Here is a 15,712-nt window from a genome sequence, read left to right as displayed (position 1 = left end):
AGATGTGTTCTGCATTTACCTTCTGTTCTTTGACCCATAAGGCATATAATCCTATTTGAAAGCTTTTCTCTCTAACTAGGAGAATTATATATACATTTATTTGTCTTTTAATGCAGGCTCCGATTCTGTTGCACTTTCTAGTTATCAGTTGCTGGGGAGTAAAATTAAATATTTGGAAATATGTTGTAAACTGGGGGCTCACATCTGTGAATACCCAATGGATGGATTTTGAAAACACGATCGGTTGCTCTAACAAAGATTTGTTGATTCCTGTTTCTGGGACATAGGTATGAATCTTTAAAGTAAAGTTCTGTAATCATATACTTAATTTTGTTTCATTTAGAAAGGAATTTATGAGGAGTGGATCGAAGTCATTACACAAGAATGCAAAGGTTAAAAGAAGAAAGAGGGAATGAAGTTGTTGAAGAAAAAGCCCAAGAGGAGTCTGGCTGTTGTGCATCACTAGAGGGCAAATTCAGCTTAGATTATCCCTGATGTTACATTAACCTGAGCTCAGACTAGTTCTCTCTGTCACAAACCCTGGACAAGCCCTGAGGCAGAACTTGCTCCCACAGTGGCATATCCCAGGACAGGGCTCCCTGCAGAGCCATGCACACTAGTGCCTCTCCAAGTAGCTGACTTGCTCAACCATGGCAGGATCCACCACTTTCTCACAAATGTAAAATTTGTACTCGCTGCACCGTGCAGTGTCTATGTTTGCACCTTGAAACCACACACAATCTAGGAAAGGACTTGAGCTGGCTCATTGGAGTTGAAACCTGTGAAAAGAGAGCAGATATATTAATGGAAAAAGTAACAGGCTGATACAGTAATTCCTGACTGCTGCTACCCATTTGACCCACAACAGAATACAAGATCTCTGATGGGGGCTTGCCTAGGCTGATAAGTGTGAGTGATGGGTAACCTGTCTGCTGGCAAGCAGGTGAGGGGACAGGTGATTACTGAGTGATGTTTAAAGTTTGCTATTTCTGGCCCATAATAAATATGCCTGGACATGGTCTGCTCCTATCTGTGCATCGACTTACAGATCACGGGAGAAACTTGATCCATCCTCCCAAAGCCAGGGCCCCTCCGATCCATTGCGAGACAGCCCAATCCAGAAGGAGTAAGAACTGTAAGACTGTGCTGATTCCGTTGTGAAGTCCTGTATGGAAATAAATGCAAAGCCTATGAATCACATCCCTGCTTCAGTCATAATGGCCTATTGGAAAAGGAGAGAAGGAAATGAAAGCGAGCTGCTCCCACCTGCATGTAACAGACTTGTTACATGCCATAGGTGAGGCTGGGCAGTGCCTCCTACTCCTGGCAGTCAGTGCTGCTTTGGAGATCAGGAAAATGAACCTGCTGAGAGCTTGCAAGTAGCTCTCAGCTAGAATGACAGTTGAGATAACTGAAGCTTTCACATTAGCTGGGTAATGGGTATAAGATAGTTACTTCCTTCCAACACCATGGCTGTATAAGTAGGCAGGAAAAGACCTTTGCATGATTTGTTGTCATTACAGAAAATTTATAATACAGACAGTAAAACCATGGAGTTCAAGACCGTTAAGGGTCTGGGTAGAAATTCCTTCACAGAGAAGAACTCTTCTGTCAATGCTTTATCTGCTGCTTCATCATGTGGAAGACTAGACCAGGGGGCAGGCCAGGCCAGCAAACTTTCTAGTTGTGGACAGCATGAAGCTGAAGGCCAGGATTCTGATGTTTGCTAGCCAGTTTTCTCCAGCAGGACAACAAAAGAGTTGCCACCCAGCACTAGCTCAGTTATATTTGCTCTGAGGTGAGATGAAGGCCCAAGCTGGTGTGTCTCAGTTCACTTCCCTGCAGTCAGAAGAGATGTACTAGGGAGGGTGCAGCCACAGTACAGGTAGAGAGGCTCCAAAGAGGCATGGACAGTTTTTGCCACTTGGTCCAGCACATGCATGCCCTAGCATACTGCCCAGTGTGAGGATGGAGTGGCTGTTCAGGCCACAGTAAAATGCAGAGTGTGAAACTAGTAAGAGGGAGAAAAAAAATCTTTACCAGCTCTTCCTTACTCTCTATCTTAAGAAGTCTGGACTCCAGAGCCGAGCATCTATCCTTGCTTTCTTGCCAAGTTTTCCATTCATTTGAAAAGTGGTAGCAGTTCTCCCCATACTGTAGCCAGTTCTTAGGACAAGGAATACATTTATGCCCTTGAAAACAAAAAAACACCTGATAAGGCTTGTTGGTGACAGCAGTCTCTAGTAGTCTAGTGGATCCCTGCAGGATCCCTAGAGTAATGCAAAGTCAATCACAGAGGAGCAACAATTTCTCCTTCATTCTGCAGTTAAACTAATGTCTTCATTGGAGACTTAATAAATCTAGTTGGCAGAAGACCAGAAAAAACACTTCTAAATGAAAATCAGAAAAAGAAACCATAAAGACTTTTTTGAATCTGACCAGTAAACCTGGAGGATGCTAGTAAAACACAAATAGACGAAATTCTGGAAGGTTGATCCATATTCAGAGACGTGGATCTAGGTGGACGGAAAAGGAAACCTGGACTTTCAGTCATATAGGTACATCTCTATTTACATGAACTTATTTTTAACTTCTTGTTGACATCAGAGTCAGCTCTTCCCTTCTATATGCTTTACAAGGCAATTTAATTTTCCTGGTAGCATTTTGTATTTGCTGTGGATTCAGTGCGCAGACAGTGATGGCCAGTCAAAGAGTGAGATAATGAGTCCATTGCTGTAAAAGAAAATACCTTTTTGACATCTGCACTTTGACTCTTTTCTACCACATTATTCTGTTAGCTGCCTTTTGGGACCCTGAGTAATACTGAAACCAGAAAGAACTCAAAATGTTGGGTTTTTCTTTCACTCTTGCACCATTTGAGGAACTCAATTTCTAGTTGGAAACTGAAATAATCACAGGCAGTAAAAAAGACCTGCCAAAGAAAATATTTCTGATGTTTCTGGGAACTAGGTTCTAACTATGGGATGAATCATATTAATTGCTCTATAGTTCTCATGACCATTTTATATTGTAACAAAACAGTGCCAGCTGGGAATGACAGGACTTAATGCTGGATGGTAATAGATAGCACAGCACAGTGAACTTGCTTCTTACAAGTAGCTTCTGGTTTATACCAAATTCAAATGTAGTATTTACAAAGATAATAACCTTGCCATTCTCTCACATGACATTAATTTATTATGATTCTTTTCCTTCTGCTAGATGATAATTTAGGATATTCACCTCACATATCATTAAACTTCCACATCACTGTTTTGCACAGGGAAAATAATACCCTCAGCCTATAGCCTGTAAACTATTAAAGCCAGAGATTATGATCTCTGGGTAGAGATCATATTTTTGGTAGAGAGTAGCAGTTTTTTCTGCTACTCTCCACTGCATCCACTACAGCATAACAGAACGAATCTGTCTGGAGGACTCAAAGCATTCCAGACAAAGCCAACAGGAATTTTCTATCACATTATTAATTATAATTCATTGAAACTGACTGTGAAAGATGGAATGGTATAATCTATGAATTTACCTCATAGAAATACTCCTTTTTTAAAACAAAAACAAAACCACAAAACCAACTATGTACCTTTAGAGGTGGCAAGTTGCTTTACAGTCTTTGTCAAGTTCAAATTCTGAGCCTGGAGGAGCTCCAGCTGCTGGCTGAGGCTTTCCATAATTGCCTTTTGCAGAGTGAAGTTTTCATCCCTTCCATGCACAAGGTGGCAAACAAGGATTACTTGAATCACAGTGAAACAAGAATAAAATAGTTCCATTAATATTAAAGCTAAACTACTCAATGCAACCTGAATAAACTCACATAAGACACATGTACCTCCCCATGACTGAATATACTTGGCCCACATACAGATTGTGCACAACTATGAATAAGACATACTACATCCCGATGTCAAAATCTGGGGGATCTTTTGAGTGGAGAAACTCTTCCAGCAAGGGACACTTTTTAATGTCATTAATCTCCTAGGTTAATCCTTCTCTTTAACTAATTTCTTAGACATCTAGTTGTTCCTACTGAAATCTGAGCACCTCTGCTGTGACCATACTTACACCTGGCAGTCAGGACTCCTGCAGTTACCACTGAACTTAGGCAGAAGACCCCAAGAGCCACTGTAGCCAGTCGCCAACAAGAAGACAGCCCAGGGGAATCTGGGATAGACAAAAAGAAGGAAAGCAGCAAGAACAGCCATGTCTCATTTTTATATCTGCAGCTCATGCATTGCACCAGTAGTCTGCCCAGTGAATTGATGAGTTTCAGACCTATATGTGGCATTACATTATGAAAATTGTCTCGTTGTTTGGCTATGGCCATTCCTCCTTAGCAGCTGGGGGAAATGAGCAAGCAATGGAGACTAGCTTACAGGAGCTTTTAAGAGAAAATGAATTGGACAACGTGGCTGAAATTTTCATATGCAGCTAGGTATTGGGGTATTTTTCCTTTTGAGGGCCTAACCCATCAAATCAGCATTTAATTCACCTTTTCAGAAAATAATCTCAGAATCAGTCACCAATGAAAGCCAGATTCCTGTAAAGTAATCTGAAATTAGGGCATACAGACGAGAGCAAGACCACATACCTGCAGGTACACAGAAACACAGTCTCACACTTGGAAATGTACGCACCCATTCTTGCAATGTGGGCAGATGCAAACACCCATGTAAATTCATACAGAGCCCCAAAACGCAGAGGAAATGATTGCTTCCAATGTAAGACTTTTCTTTTATTAGACTCCACTGTGAAATTCCCATGGGAATACTTATGTTAAAGTCATCCACATGAACAAATGGCATACCAGCCTGCAGTATTTATGCCTTTTATCCCTTGTGGTCCCTAACTCCTTAACCAAACAGTTGAGAGGAAACCTACATTACTGAGAGTTCAGCTTCAGGCTGCAAGTATAAAACTCAAGGACCTCTCAAAAAAGAGAATGAGTGAGAAAAGTGAGAATCACTAGCTAGCCAATAAGCACAAATCTTATTCATAAAGAGCTCTTTAATCCATTAGATTATTAACAAATTTACTAAATTCATTTCCAGATGTTTAGTCAGGCTGGAATATAACATGTCTTTGCTTTGCTACTACCTTTAATACAGAGCGATTCTAAAGCACTAATGCATAGCATGAAGAATATACATTTGGGATCAGCCACATTCCTCCCTTCCTCTGTGAAGCTATGTAGCATACTTTTTATTATATTTAAGTACAAAAAGGTATTTGTCTGTCTATTCCTTCCCTTGAGAGAAAATATATTTTTCCCTAGCATTTACTTCAGTTAGTCAGATTTAAATGAATAAAGCTGAAAGGTAAGATCCCTTAGGCAGATTACTTCACTGACTTCCAGAAGCTGACACTTAATGTCTAACTGGAACAGGATAATTTTTACATAACTGTATCCCACAACCTTAATTGTATCTCTCATCTCAAATCTAAACAGATTTTCCACATCCTCTACTCTTACATTCTTTTTAATCTCCTGCCTCCTTTTTTATCTCCTGCCTCTTAGTCCAAAGGGGTCCAAGAAGCCATGATGCTTCTTGGCAGATGACATCCTCCTCTGAGTGTCAGATAAAGAAGTGTTCTCCAAGGTGAGAGTTTGCCTTGGAGAGAAATGTCCCCCAACACCACCATTACCTTTTGCTCTGGCAGTCTGGAGCTCCTGGTCCTGGGATTTTCCCAGTGTCATGAACCTCAGGTCTGCATATGTCACTTCTGCAGTCATTTCTGGCAAGGTTACAGGAGAATTCAAAAGTTTGGTTGATCCCACAGGAGAAACAGGGATAAGGTTCTGGATGGAGTCAAATGATTCAGTGTCATTGGGAGAGAACAGGGTGATTCATGTAAAAGTCAGAAGGGTTTTTTGGCTCATACTGAAGGATTTCATGACACAGCGATACTGGGGGTTGTTTACACGCAGCGGAGTCCTAGAGTAGTATTTGAATCTCCTGCATGCAAAAATGCTGTGGGGCACAAATATCTCACAGTTCTCAGCTCCAGGAACAGATGCATAGAGTTACCCAATTTGGGGGTACATCCACTCTGCAGAAAGAAAAAGAAGGAAGAAGAGAGGTTAAGTGAAAATGACATTAATTTTTTATTAAGTCTAAACAATTCCTCGAAGACTTTCAGCAGCAGGGGTTGTTTCCTGGCTTTATTATACAGTGATTAATATTCAGTAAATTAAGCCTGAAGGGCTCCTCAGTCTCTCAAGTGTCACAGGAGGACTGGAGGTAAAATGAAGTGACAAACATACTGATCTTTGCTTATTGCTTTTAAGCACATCACACTTATCCTAACACGGTAGCACACAGACTTGTAACAGCCATTATCCATTCTTAGGACACAAAGAAACGAATCCAGGTTTCGCAGCTGCCATTTCAACTATGCACTAGAAAAGGGAATGAGCCAAAGAAATCTCCTCAACTAATGGGAAGTCTGGGTAGAAGGTTCACGTACCAGAGTATGATGCTTTGCTCCTGGACTAGCTCTGGCCTGAAAGCAATCCAGGCAAAGTCACATGCAACAATTTCTTCCTTTTAGCAAGAGTGATTAACAGGGCACAGCACCATGCCATTGAACTAAGGCTGCTGTTGCCTCCAACTTGTCACCCTGAGGACATGCACCACGCTCCCTCAGGCTTTGAGCACTAGGAACAAGATGGAGAAACTTATCTGGTATTTCTAGGTCTGCTGGCAGAATGACAGGAATGTGACCTGAACTTTCAGTTTTATTTCATATGGTTTTACTGCATGCAGCTCAAGGTCTCACCAGCTGTTAATTTGGGAAAAAGGGTGAACACCAGGTAGCACAGAATACTACCCCTAGTGCTGTGTCTTACTAGGGGCTTTGACAGCCTCTGCCAATCCCAGGCTGCTGGAGATCCAGGCTCCCCTGGTGCAAGGTAGAAGGCATTCCCGGAGTTTTATCTTAGGGTAGAAAAGTTGAGCACAGTGACTTACACTCCAGCAACTAGGCAAACACATATAGACCATCAAATGTTAATTTCCCTGTCTCTAGTCAGCTGCTGCTTTTGAACCCTCTGTCACATTTTCTGTCAAGAGGAGGTAACAATCCTTATATCATCAGTGGAAAGAACATGAAATGTGGAAGGGAAGTGTTCTGCTCCTTTATGCGCAGTGTATTCACAAATAATCTGGTTTTGTTTCACAAGCAATGGAAGCCTTTTAGATTATCATAATCCACTATAAAATACATGAAATCTTTGACAATGTCTCACTGCACCCACAAAAGTATTAGAGGTCCTTGTGACCCCCAAATGTGTCCCCATATTTTACATTTCCAAATGCCCATGGGGAAGTATTGGGTATGACTAAACAAACTGCCTCTAGTGGAATACTCCTTTGAAGAGTAACAGGGAACAAGCAGCAATTCTCATCATGTTACAACAGGAATTTTCAACTCATTAAGAAGTTTTACTCCCAGTTAGGATCATGCTACCCAGGAAATAAAAGTTAGAACAAGCTTGAGACACATCCCTCAACACAAAACCAGCACAGAGAAGAAGAGAGAATAGAAGTATTTCCTGTCCATACCACAGTCTGCTTTCTCTGTCATCCGAGAAAGGACATATTCAAATCACAAAGCTTACTATGGAATGGACCCTTAGATTGTAAACAATTGCAAAGAACAGAGAAAAGTCAACAATGGGATATTTTTGTTTGTTTTAGCAGTTCTGTAAGACTCTGATCACATTTTTAAATACTTTTGAAAGGTGACAAGGGGGAAATATGAAAAAGTCATTTCAATATAACGTAAAACAAAGGAGAATAAGATATTGAAATAATTGAGGCAAAATGCCGGATGAATGTGGAGAAATTTCAACCATTGTTGGATGATAGACTAGCAGGGCCATGTGTGGATTACTGAAAACACAGTTTTAACAGCAATGCCATAGAAATAGAAAAAGAATGACCAATAAGTTTCAGCAAGAATGAGTTATGATGTGCTTTTGGAGTGGTCACTGTTTCGTGTCACAGTGCTGCTTTTTCTTTTGAGTATTTTTTTATCCCTTTTTAAAATATTTCTCCCGATCCATAGAGTTGATGAAATTTGTGTAAGACTGAATTTCAGTTAAAAATCAAGTGCTAATCTATTGAATTGCCACACTGATAATAAAAAGCCCATGAAAAACATTGGGTAATTTGCACTCATTCACATTGAATCCCACCAGTTTTAAAAGCTGTACATACAAGAAAGACTATTTTACAGTTCTGCTATCATACACAAAAGAATTTAAGGAGAAAGAGACAAAAATAATATTGGCCAATTCCCATGTAAATACAAAGTTACTAGCTCACGTTTCTGTGTCTCTTGTATGTCCATCAGAACTCAGAAATATTTTTCCAGTAGTAGACTAGTATGGATAGATAGATAGATAGATAGATAGATAGATAGATAGATAGATAGATAGATGATAGATAGATTATAAAGAAACTCAAGCTAAGGCATGTTTATAGTGCATTTTTATAATTAGAGAGTGGTAAATGTGTTTTAGCCTGCCTTGGGAGAATACATAATGTTCATGAATCCATTGGTTCTGCTCTACAACTCTAACAGGCATCACGAAGGCTAATGATTCACCAGTTTAATGTGAATGCATTGTGACTGCAACATGGGGCAACAAGTTTCTCTAGTTGCTCTCCTGCCCTTAACATGTATTTATGCACCAGTCCCAGGTGGTTCACAAACACAAATAGTAACACATTACTGCAGAGCATTTTTTTTTATTATCTCAGCTATTCAAGGAGAAGGTGAACACAATTATATGCATGTAACATTCTGAATAGCCACGAGCAGTAACAGAAATCTAAAGCAGTTCTACGAGAGAGAAAATGAATGGGTCGTTGAATAGAACCTACTAATTTAACCACCTGTAGAACAAATAGCATCCAGAATAGGAGAATCAACATGTATGCCCTGTGATGCAAAGTACTCGGGGTACCTGTGAGTGAACAGACTGACAGTTGCAGGACTGACAGAGCAGGGTACTACCAGGTAAGCGGAATGATTGCAGAGCCTTAAAATCGGAGATATGAGAGGTGTTGCATATGCATATATAGGTATATATCTTGCATTCATACACATATAACTACACTTGTAACGTACACCCTGGATGTTGATCATATGGCTATAATCAATAGATAATGTGAGTGCAGGAGCAGAAAAAGCAGTGGAGGAGGGAGAGGAAGCTGAACTCCATTTAAACAGGTCAATAACATGACCTTCAACCCACCCCCCTCAGGGTAGAGGCGGGGAGAGGAATAATTGGAAATGAACAAACTCAGAGACCCTTTCTGCTCTCAGAAGGGAAGGGTCAGGTGTGCAGAGATCTCATTATGCCCTTCACTGAACTACTACAACATCTAAAGTAAGAACTTGTAGCCACCACTTTTCTCCTGATCTGACTGGAAAGCTTTAGAGATCCCTTCAAAAAAGGGAGAGAAGCAGGACAAGAAAATAACAGAAGGAGACAGGCAGAAACAAAGAGAAATTGCCAAAGAGGGAAAGAGAGAAAGCAAAAACCTGAAGGCCAGAGAAGAACAGGCCCAGAGGAGGTCACAAAGAGGAAGAAGAGTCTAGATTCAACGCACAACAAGGAATCTACTCCTTCTCCTGGTCAGTGGATTGGTGAGGATGAACTGAAACTAGAAAGAACACGAAGACATCAAGTAGCTTGAGACACCAAGAGGCCACAGAACCACGCAACTAGGATTCATAGCTGAGTCATGATCTGCTTTGTTTTAGGGTGTTTCTTACGGGTAAGTCTAAGAATTCCTTTTTATGGGGTCTCTGCTCAGTTATGGAGTTACCTTGGAACAACGGAGGGGTATTAGCAATTGACAATCACAATAATTTCCCTGATACTAGAAAGAACTAAACATATAAAAGGCAAACACACAGAAGAGAAGAATACTTGCTGCTATTTCAGGGAGGGTAACACAGAGGTTAAGGTACCAAGGAAAAGGGATGAGAAGGGTAGGAGCACTGGCAGGACAAAGCAAAATTCAAGTCAGTGTGGGTATAGTGTAAAGCACGACATTTAAAGGTTCTTAATAAATGAGCATGGAGAAGGATCTACATCTAGCATGACATGGCTTTTGCGGGGAAAGGCAAACTGGTGAGGTTGAAGGTAAGTCTGGGTCTGCGCTGGGAACAGTGCTAAGTAGGATAGTAGTGGGAAGTCAGGATATGAAACAATGCAGTTGGTATCACACTAACTTCAAATCTACAGCAGAATATATGGTGGAAAAAACAGAAGATACATAACAATAAGTCCTTACTGTAAGAGATTCAGACTGGTAATAATCTAGGTGACAGAGATGAAAGTTGCCTATGACAAAGAATTCATTCTACCTGTGTCTTGTCTGTTTTTCTCCTTCTAGTTCCCCCAGGTGAGGGGTGAGGAAGGCTGTCTCAACACTGAACTGTGAGTATTTGTTGATCTCGCACTCTCTTAAGAAGACAATGAAGGACAAAGGCAGTAGACATCAGTGTTACAACATGGTGGCTGACACAAAATCTTACTTTAATTGCAACTAGTGAAAACTCACATAAAATTTCCATTGCTTTGAATGTGAAATGTATTATTTACTATCTATTCAACATACTGATCATGTGGTGCTGTTCCTGCTACTGATTTGGATAACTGTAATGGTTAAGAGCTTTCTGGTGTAATTTTGATTGACTAAGATTATAAGTTTTTAATTGACCTTTCCTTGAAAAATGATTTTAAATATAGTGTTTTGGTGAATATTCCTCTTGGTGATGTCATTTGAAGAATAACAGAATGGTGATGTCATAGGAATAACAGAAATCAAGACAAAACAAATGTGAAAAATTGTCTAGAAGGATTCTTTTTTGACTAAAATGTCTTTAAAAATGCACAGGCAGGTTTACTAGCTAAACTAAAGAAACATACAACTCAGCATCCAAAATATATCCACAGGGCCTGAAAGAAACCAAAGAGAATGTCAGAAGGAAAAACAAAACAACAAACAAACAAAACCCAGTCAGGGTTGGGTGGACTAAGTTGTGAAAAATATATATAAAAGAAGGGAAATTCAGAAATTATAACATGATGCAGATCCCTAAGGTTTACAAACAGAATTGAGCAGGCACAAATATCAGGGAAACAATAAAGAGATCAAGCCAGAGAGGGCAAACTCACCTAACAGGGAGACTGATGAAGTTGGACAACTGTCTCCTCTAAGAAGCATGATGAGTTTCTCATCATTGTGCCATTTAGAAGCTGAAATGTAAATGAGGAGTGTGATTGGAGTTGGAAGAGCATGCAGTAGGGATCTTCCCATTTATTTGGCATTCTGTGGTTAACTGTGTGTTGTACCCTCTCCTCCTCAGCTGCTCAGGTACAGAGTGGGACCGCTTGTGGTATATCTGGTAAGATGACATATGTTTACTTTAAATAGCTGCATCACTGGACAATTCCAGTAGCAAAACAGTGGCATTAAATGTGACTCACTCCAGTGTGATGCCACCCCCACTTTCCCTTGGGACACTCTAATTATCTACATTAGCAAGGCAACCCCTTCACTATCATGTAATCTTTAACAAATGTTGACTTGCCAGCCTCCTTTTTTATTACAAATATTAATTTAGTCAGGTGAAAAGTATTAATAAAGCATTTGTGGCAGAACATGCCTTTTAAATGCTTGTTTTAAAGTAATTTCAGTCTGATTCCTTAGTAATTCTCAACAGGACAAAATGAAAAATGTTGATAGTAGTTGGACATCTATGAGACTGCATTAATAAGAGCATAGCCAGTAGATTGAGAGATATGATTTTTCATCTGTGCTTATCACTCATGAGGTCACATCTGGAATATGTAGTCTAGTCTTATTCCAGTCTTGGTCTCACAAATGGAGCAAGTTCACTAGAGAGCCATTATGGTCAGGGGTCCAGAAGATATGATGTATGTGGGTGGGCTGAATGGAGCAGGTTTGTTCAGCCTGGAGGAGGCTAAGAGGGCAACCTAATTGCAGTTTTCCACTCCCTAAATTGGATCTACAGAGAAGACAGACAGAGTCTTAGCAGAGGTGCCCTGCAGAAGTAGATGAGGTGACTGGCCAAGCTGCATCCAGGGAAATTCTGACTGGACAGAAGATAAAAATGCTTCCCCCAAGGGTGATGCAGCACTGGAACGGGTGCCCAGCGGGTACATGGGATCTCCATCTCTGAAGACTGTTCTGCTGGACAAGGCTCCAAATGACCATGCCTGTCTTTAAGATTAGACCTACTTCAAGCAGGGTGAGACCTTAAAGGTCTCCTGCAAACATAGTCTTACAGTCCTAATGTAATCCTCTCCATTTCCAGGGTGGTGGTGGTGATCGGTGGGCTGCTGCTCCTGTGTGGCTTGGTTTCCATCTGTGTGAGATGCTGTTTTCATTGTCGTCAGACAGGGGAGGAATCGGGACCTCAGCCCTACGAGGTCACCGTCATTGCTTTTGATCATGACAGCACCCTCCAGAGCACCATTACCTGTGAGTTGGCTTTGACAGGCTGGGGACTTCAGCACAGCCCGACGTGAGGGGCTGCACTGTAAAAAGCCCAGATGGTGGCACCCCAAGGCTGGCAGAGGGAAGTTCATGGCAGGATGCAGGGAAAAGAGTACAAGGTAAAGTGCTCACCAGGCTTCACATAGCAAATGCAGCCAGATGGTGAATCAGCTGTGAGACATGTTTGGGTGGAATTAGGGCAGCTATGGGCCTTGGTGGCATTTGAGGAAGGAGTAACTATGGGATGTTGCTGATGAGGTTTCAACACTCCCCCCTTGTAGCGAAGGATGGAGGGGCAGGAAAAGGAAAATATTCAGGGTGTGGGGAGAAAAAGCCCTGAGGGCTGCAGATATACTTGTCCTCCTCTTACCACCTGCTGCTTCCAGGATGAGGGGAACAGCTTTTCTCTCCTCCCTTCCAGCTCTCCATTCCGTATTTGGGCCTGCTGCCAGGAGGATATTAGCAGTGGCACACTCCCACAACGTTGTGCAGGGAACAGCGACGCTCTCAACATCAGACACTCCTCCGGTCTATGAAGAAGCTCTGCGCATGAGCCGATTCACAGTCGCCAAGGCAGGGCAGAAAGTGCCAGACCTGGACCCAGTGCCGGAGGAAAAACTGCAGGCATCTACTGAGGGCAAGGATGCCCAGCCAGACCTCCCAGGACACTAGTGCTGTTTTTTGCTGAATGACAAGTACAGAACAGTTACATGCAGAGACTAATTCTGAGCAGGGTTAGGAATACCAGATTAACCTGCTTAGTCTAATGAGAAAAGGAAAAAAAAAAAAAAAAAGAGACTAAGTTAGTTTCAGATCCAGCATATTTTGACACTTCCTTGAGATAATTAACAATTGGCCTTTCCCATGTCCATTTATTACACACACACACACATCACTAATATCACCCTTTGCACAAAAATGTAGGCAGCAGGATCAAAGTGCTGAGCCACTTTGCAGGCCAGTGACCTGCAGTGAGATTACACAATCTGCATGCAAACAAATGATAGCATACATTTGGTAGCATGGGCAGTATAGTGCCCTAAATTCACTACAAGATATATAGAATGAATACAGACTGGTTCTGAATGTAATATGTAGCAATTCTGAATTAGCAGTTACAAGGTAATATATTTTAATTTTAAAATATATGTGCAATAAGAGATCAAACAAGGGGAGAAGGAGGAATACTAGCCCTGAAGTAAAGTTCAATTGTATCTTAGTTACATTCATATTGTGTCATTTATTATTCTTAATGTCGCTGTCAAAAGCAGATTAAATTAAATAAGACCATTTAAAATTTTAAAGCCATTTCTCATATAGAAATAGTTTGTGAGTCTTTCCTGATTGGTACAAGTACTTTGAATCATCCAGAAATATTAATCAAACTGTTTGGATGAACACAGCTATGGACCGTCTGTAAAATATTTTCTTGGACTAAATACTCATGAGAAGGTGACTGTTGAATGACATCAGTATTGTCTCTACCCCAGGTTCAGCAACTGAAAACATTAAGGCAGAAAGACATCCAATATCAAAAATTTAAGCAGTCATGAATTGCATGTATGTGTTAACGTTGATGTGAATGCACAGGTCAGCGATATCACATGTTTCTGAAGTACCTGCATGGCCTTTCCTGCTGCAGTACCCAAATTCTCAGTGCCCTTAGTAGGCTGATCTTCACAATGCTCCTGTGGAAATACTGAAAATATGGTTGTTCTGTGGATAAGGGGAACAAGGACCAAGTCCCCAGATATGTTAAGGAACGTATCTGCTGTTGAGATTACAGCCATGGGAAATTTTAGAGAAGACTGATAAGACAGGTTTAGGGATAGCGTAAAGCAGAAGTTAATAAAAAAAAATACCTTTGATGGTGTCCCAGACCTTGTCCAGTCACAGGAATTTTGTATCCAAGGGAATTTAATGAGGGTCTTTATTTCCTAGTTCACAAGCTTCTTCCTGAATTGCCAGTGGTACCTAACTGTACCATTAATGAGTGAATAAACTGGAATGGAATAAATAAATAAGTGACATACGAGGTTATGTGTCTTCTGCTATACAGCACACTTGAAATAATAATAATAACAGCTGTTTGTAGAACATCTACTAGAGAGCTATTTCATCAGGTGATCTCTGAAGTTCAGTTCAAGCCTGACTTCTCCACCAAGCTGCAGAACATTTCCTAGAAGGCTCTTGTCTATACCACAGTAAAAGCCCAAAGCAAGCAGAGACATTTGGGTTTGCTGAACATGCACCAAACACTATCAAGCCCCTAAATTTCCTGGAAGACTTCACAGTCATTTCAGTGGGAACATACCATTCCCCTGCCACCTCCACCCTCTCCTCCTGCCATCGAGTCCCAAGCTGTGCATACTTGTCACACAAGAGGGCAGCCCTGCCCCACAGGAATGCATTATTGTTAATAATTTGCACTAATAATCACACCGTGTTCTTTTTTTTCCTAAGGCACAATAAAAAAGGAAGTTTTAAAATTCTTAGTTTCCCCTCCTCTGCATCAAGTCACCTCTGCTACTTCTTCTCTCAGTTTCAAGGGGAAAAGTTACAGGTCACTTGTACGCAGAGCTGGGTATTACGTGCCGATTTCAGTGTATTTCCCTTGACCAGAGCCAGTGTTGTTTACCACTCCTGTTCCTTCCTGTCTCCTCACATGCTTCTTTGCTTGTCTGTCTCTTAGTTGTTAGGTGCTAGAGTAGGTACCCTCAAGTATTTTTTTTTTTTTTTTACTGGCAAGACATCCAAAATATTTCAAGTGACAATAATTATAGGTATAACTTCACTTGCTCAGGTATTGTTTCATACTAAACTGACTTCAGATGAGCACTTGGAACCCACAGGACATGATAAAGCACCAGATTAAAATGATCAAATAAACAGAAACCTGTCTGTAAAGCTAGAGACACTCTATTTAACCCTAGAAGGCTGTGTAGAAAAGCAAAGACCAGGTGTCAGTACTGGAAACACTTCACTCTCGCCCTCAGATCTGTTATGATACAAAGACATTCGCTCTTCACAAACAATTCAAAAATAAGGACAAAGTCAGTAAAGATGACGTTACTTTGTGAAAAAGCAGGACTACACCCCATAAAAATATAGCAAATTTACTTACTTATGGAGATAAACTGCTACTTGGTACT

The 15,712-nt window shown here is 40.9% G+C and overlaps 2 protein-coding genes across 2 annotated transcripts; one reads left to right on the top strand and one right to left on the bottom strand.

Moving 5' to 3' along the window:
- Window positions 1–616: 616 nt before the first annotated feature.
- Window positions 617–5,749, bottom strand: LOC308041422 (oxidized low-density lipoprotein receptor 1-like; the record flags this gene model as incomplete). Its single annotated transcript, XM_080346073.1, is given in 7 exon segments — window positions 617–763; window positions 767–779; window positions 1,047–1,165; window positions 2,041–2,192; window positions 3,602–3,751; window positions 4,081–4,179; window positions 5,662–5,749. Coding segments are annotated over 7 exon segments (768 nt in total).
- A 4,024-nt stretch (window positions 5,750–9,773) lies between these two features.
- Window positions 9,774–13,459, top strand: TMEM52B (transmembrane protein 52B; the record flags this gene model as incomplete). Its single annotated transcript, XM_080353710.1, has 5 exons — window positions 9,774–9,806; window positions 10,431–10,474; window positions 11,407–11,445; window positions 12,379–12,545; window positions 12,982–13,459. The coding sequence occupies 5 exons, from the start codon at window positions 9,774–9,776 to the stop codon at window positions 13,230–13,232; spliced, it is 534 nt and encodes a 177-aa protein (XP_080209836.1). The 3' UTR covers window positions 13,233–13,459.
- Between the last annotated feature and the right edge of the window lie 2,253 nt (window positions 13,460–15,712).

Source organism: Nesoenas mayeri, assembly GCF_963082525.1.
Source record: "Nesoenas mayeri genome assembly, chromosome: 1".
NCBI classification, from domain to species: domain Eukaryota; kingdom Metazoa; phylum Chordata; class Aves; order Columbiformes; family Columbidae; genus Nesoenas; species Nesoenas mayeri.
The sequence above is the reverse complement of the archived record's forward strand: the minus strand, read 5'-3'. Positions and strand labels throughout refer to the sequence as shown.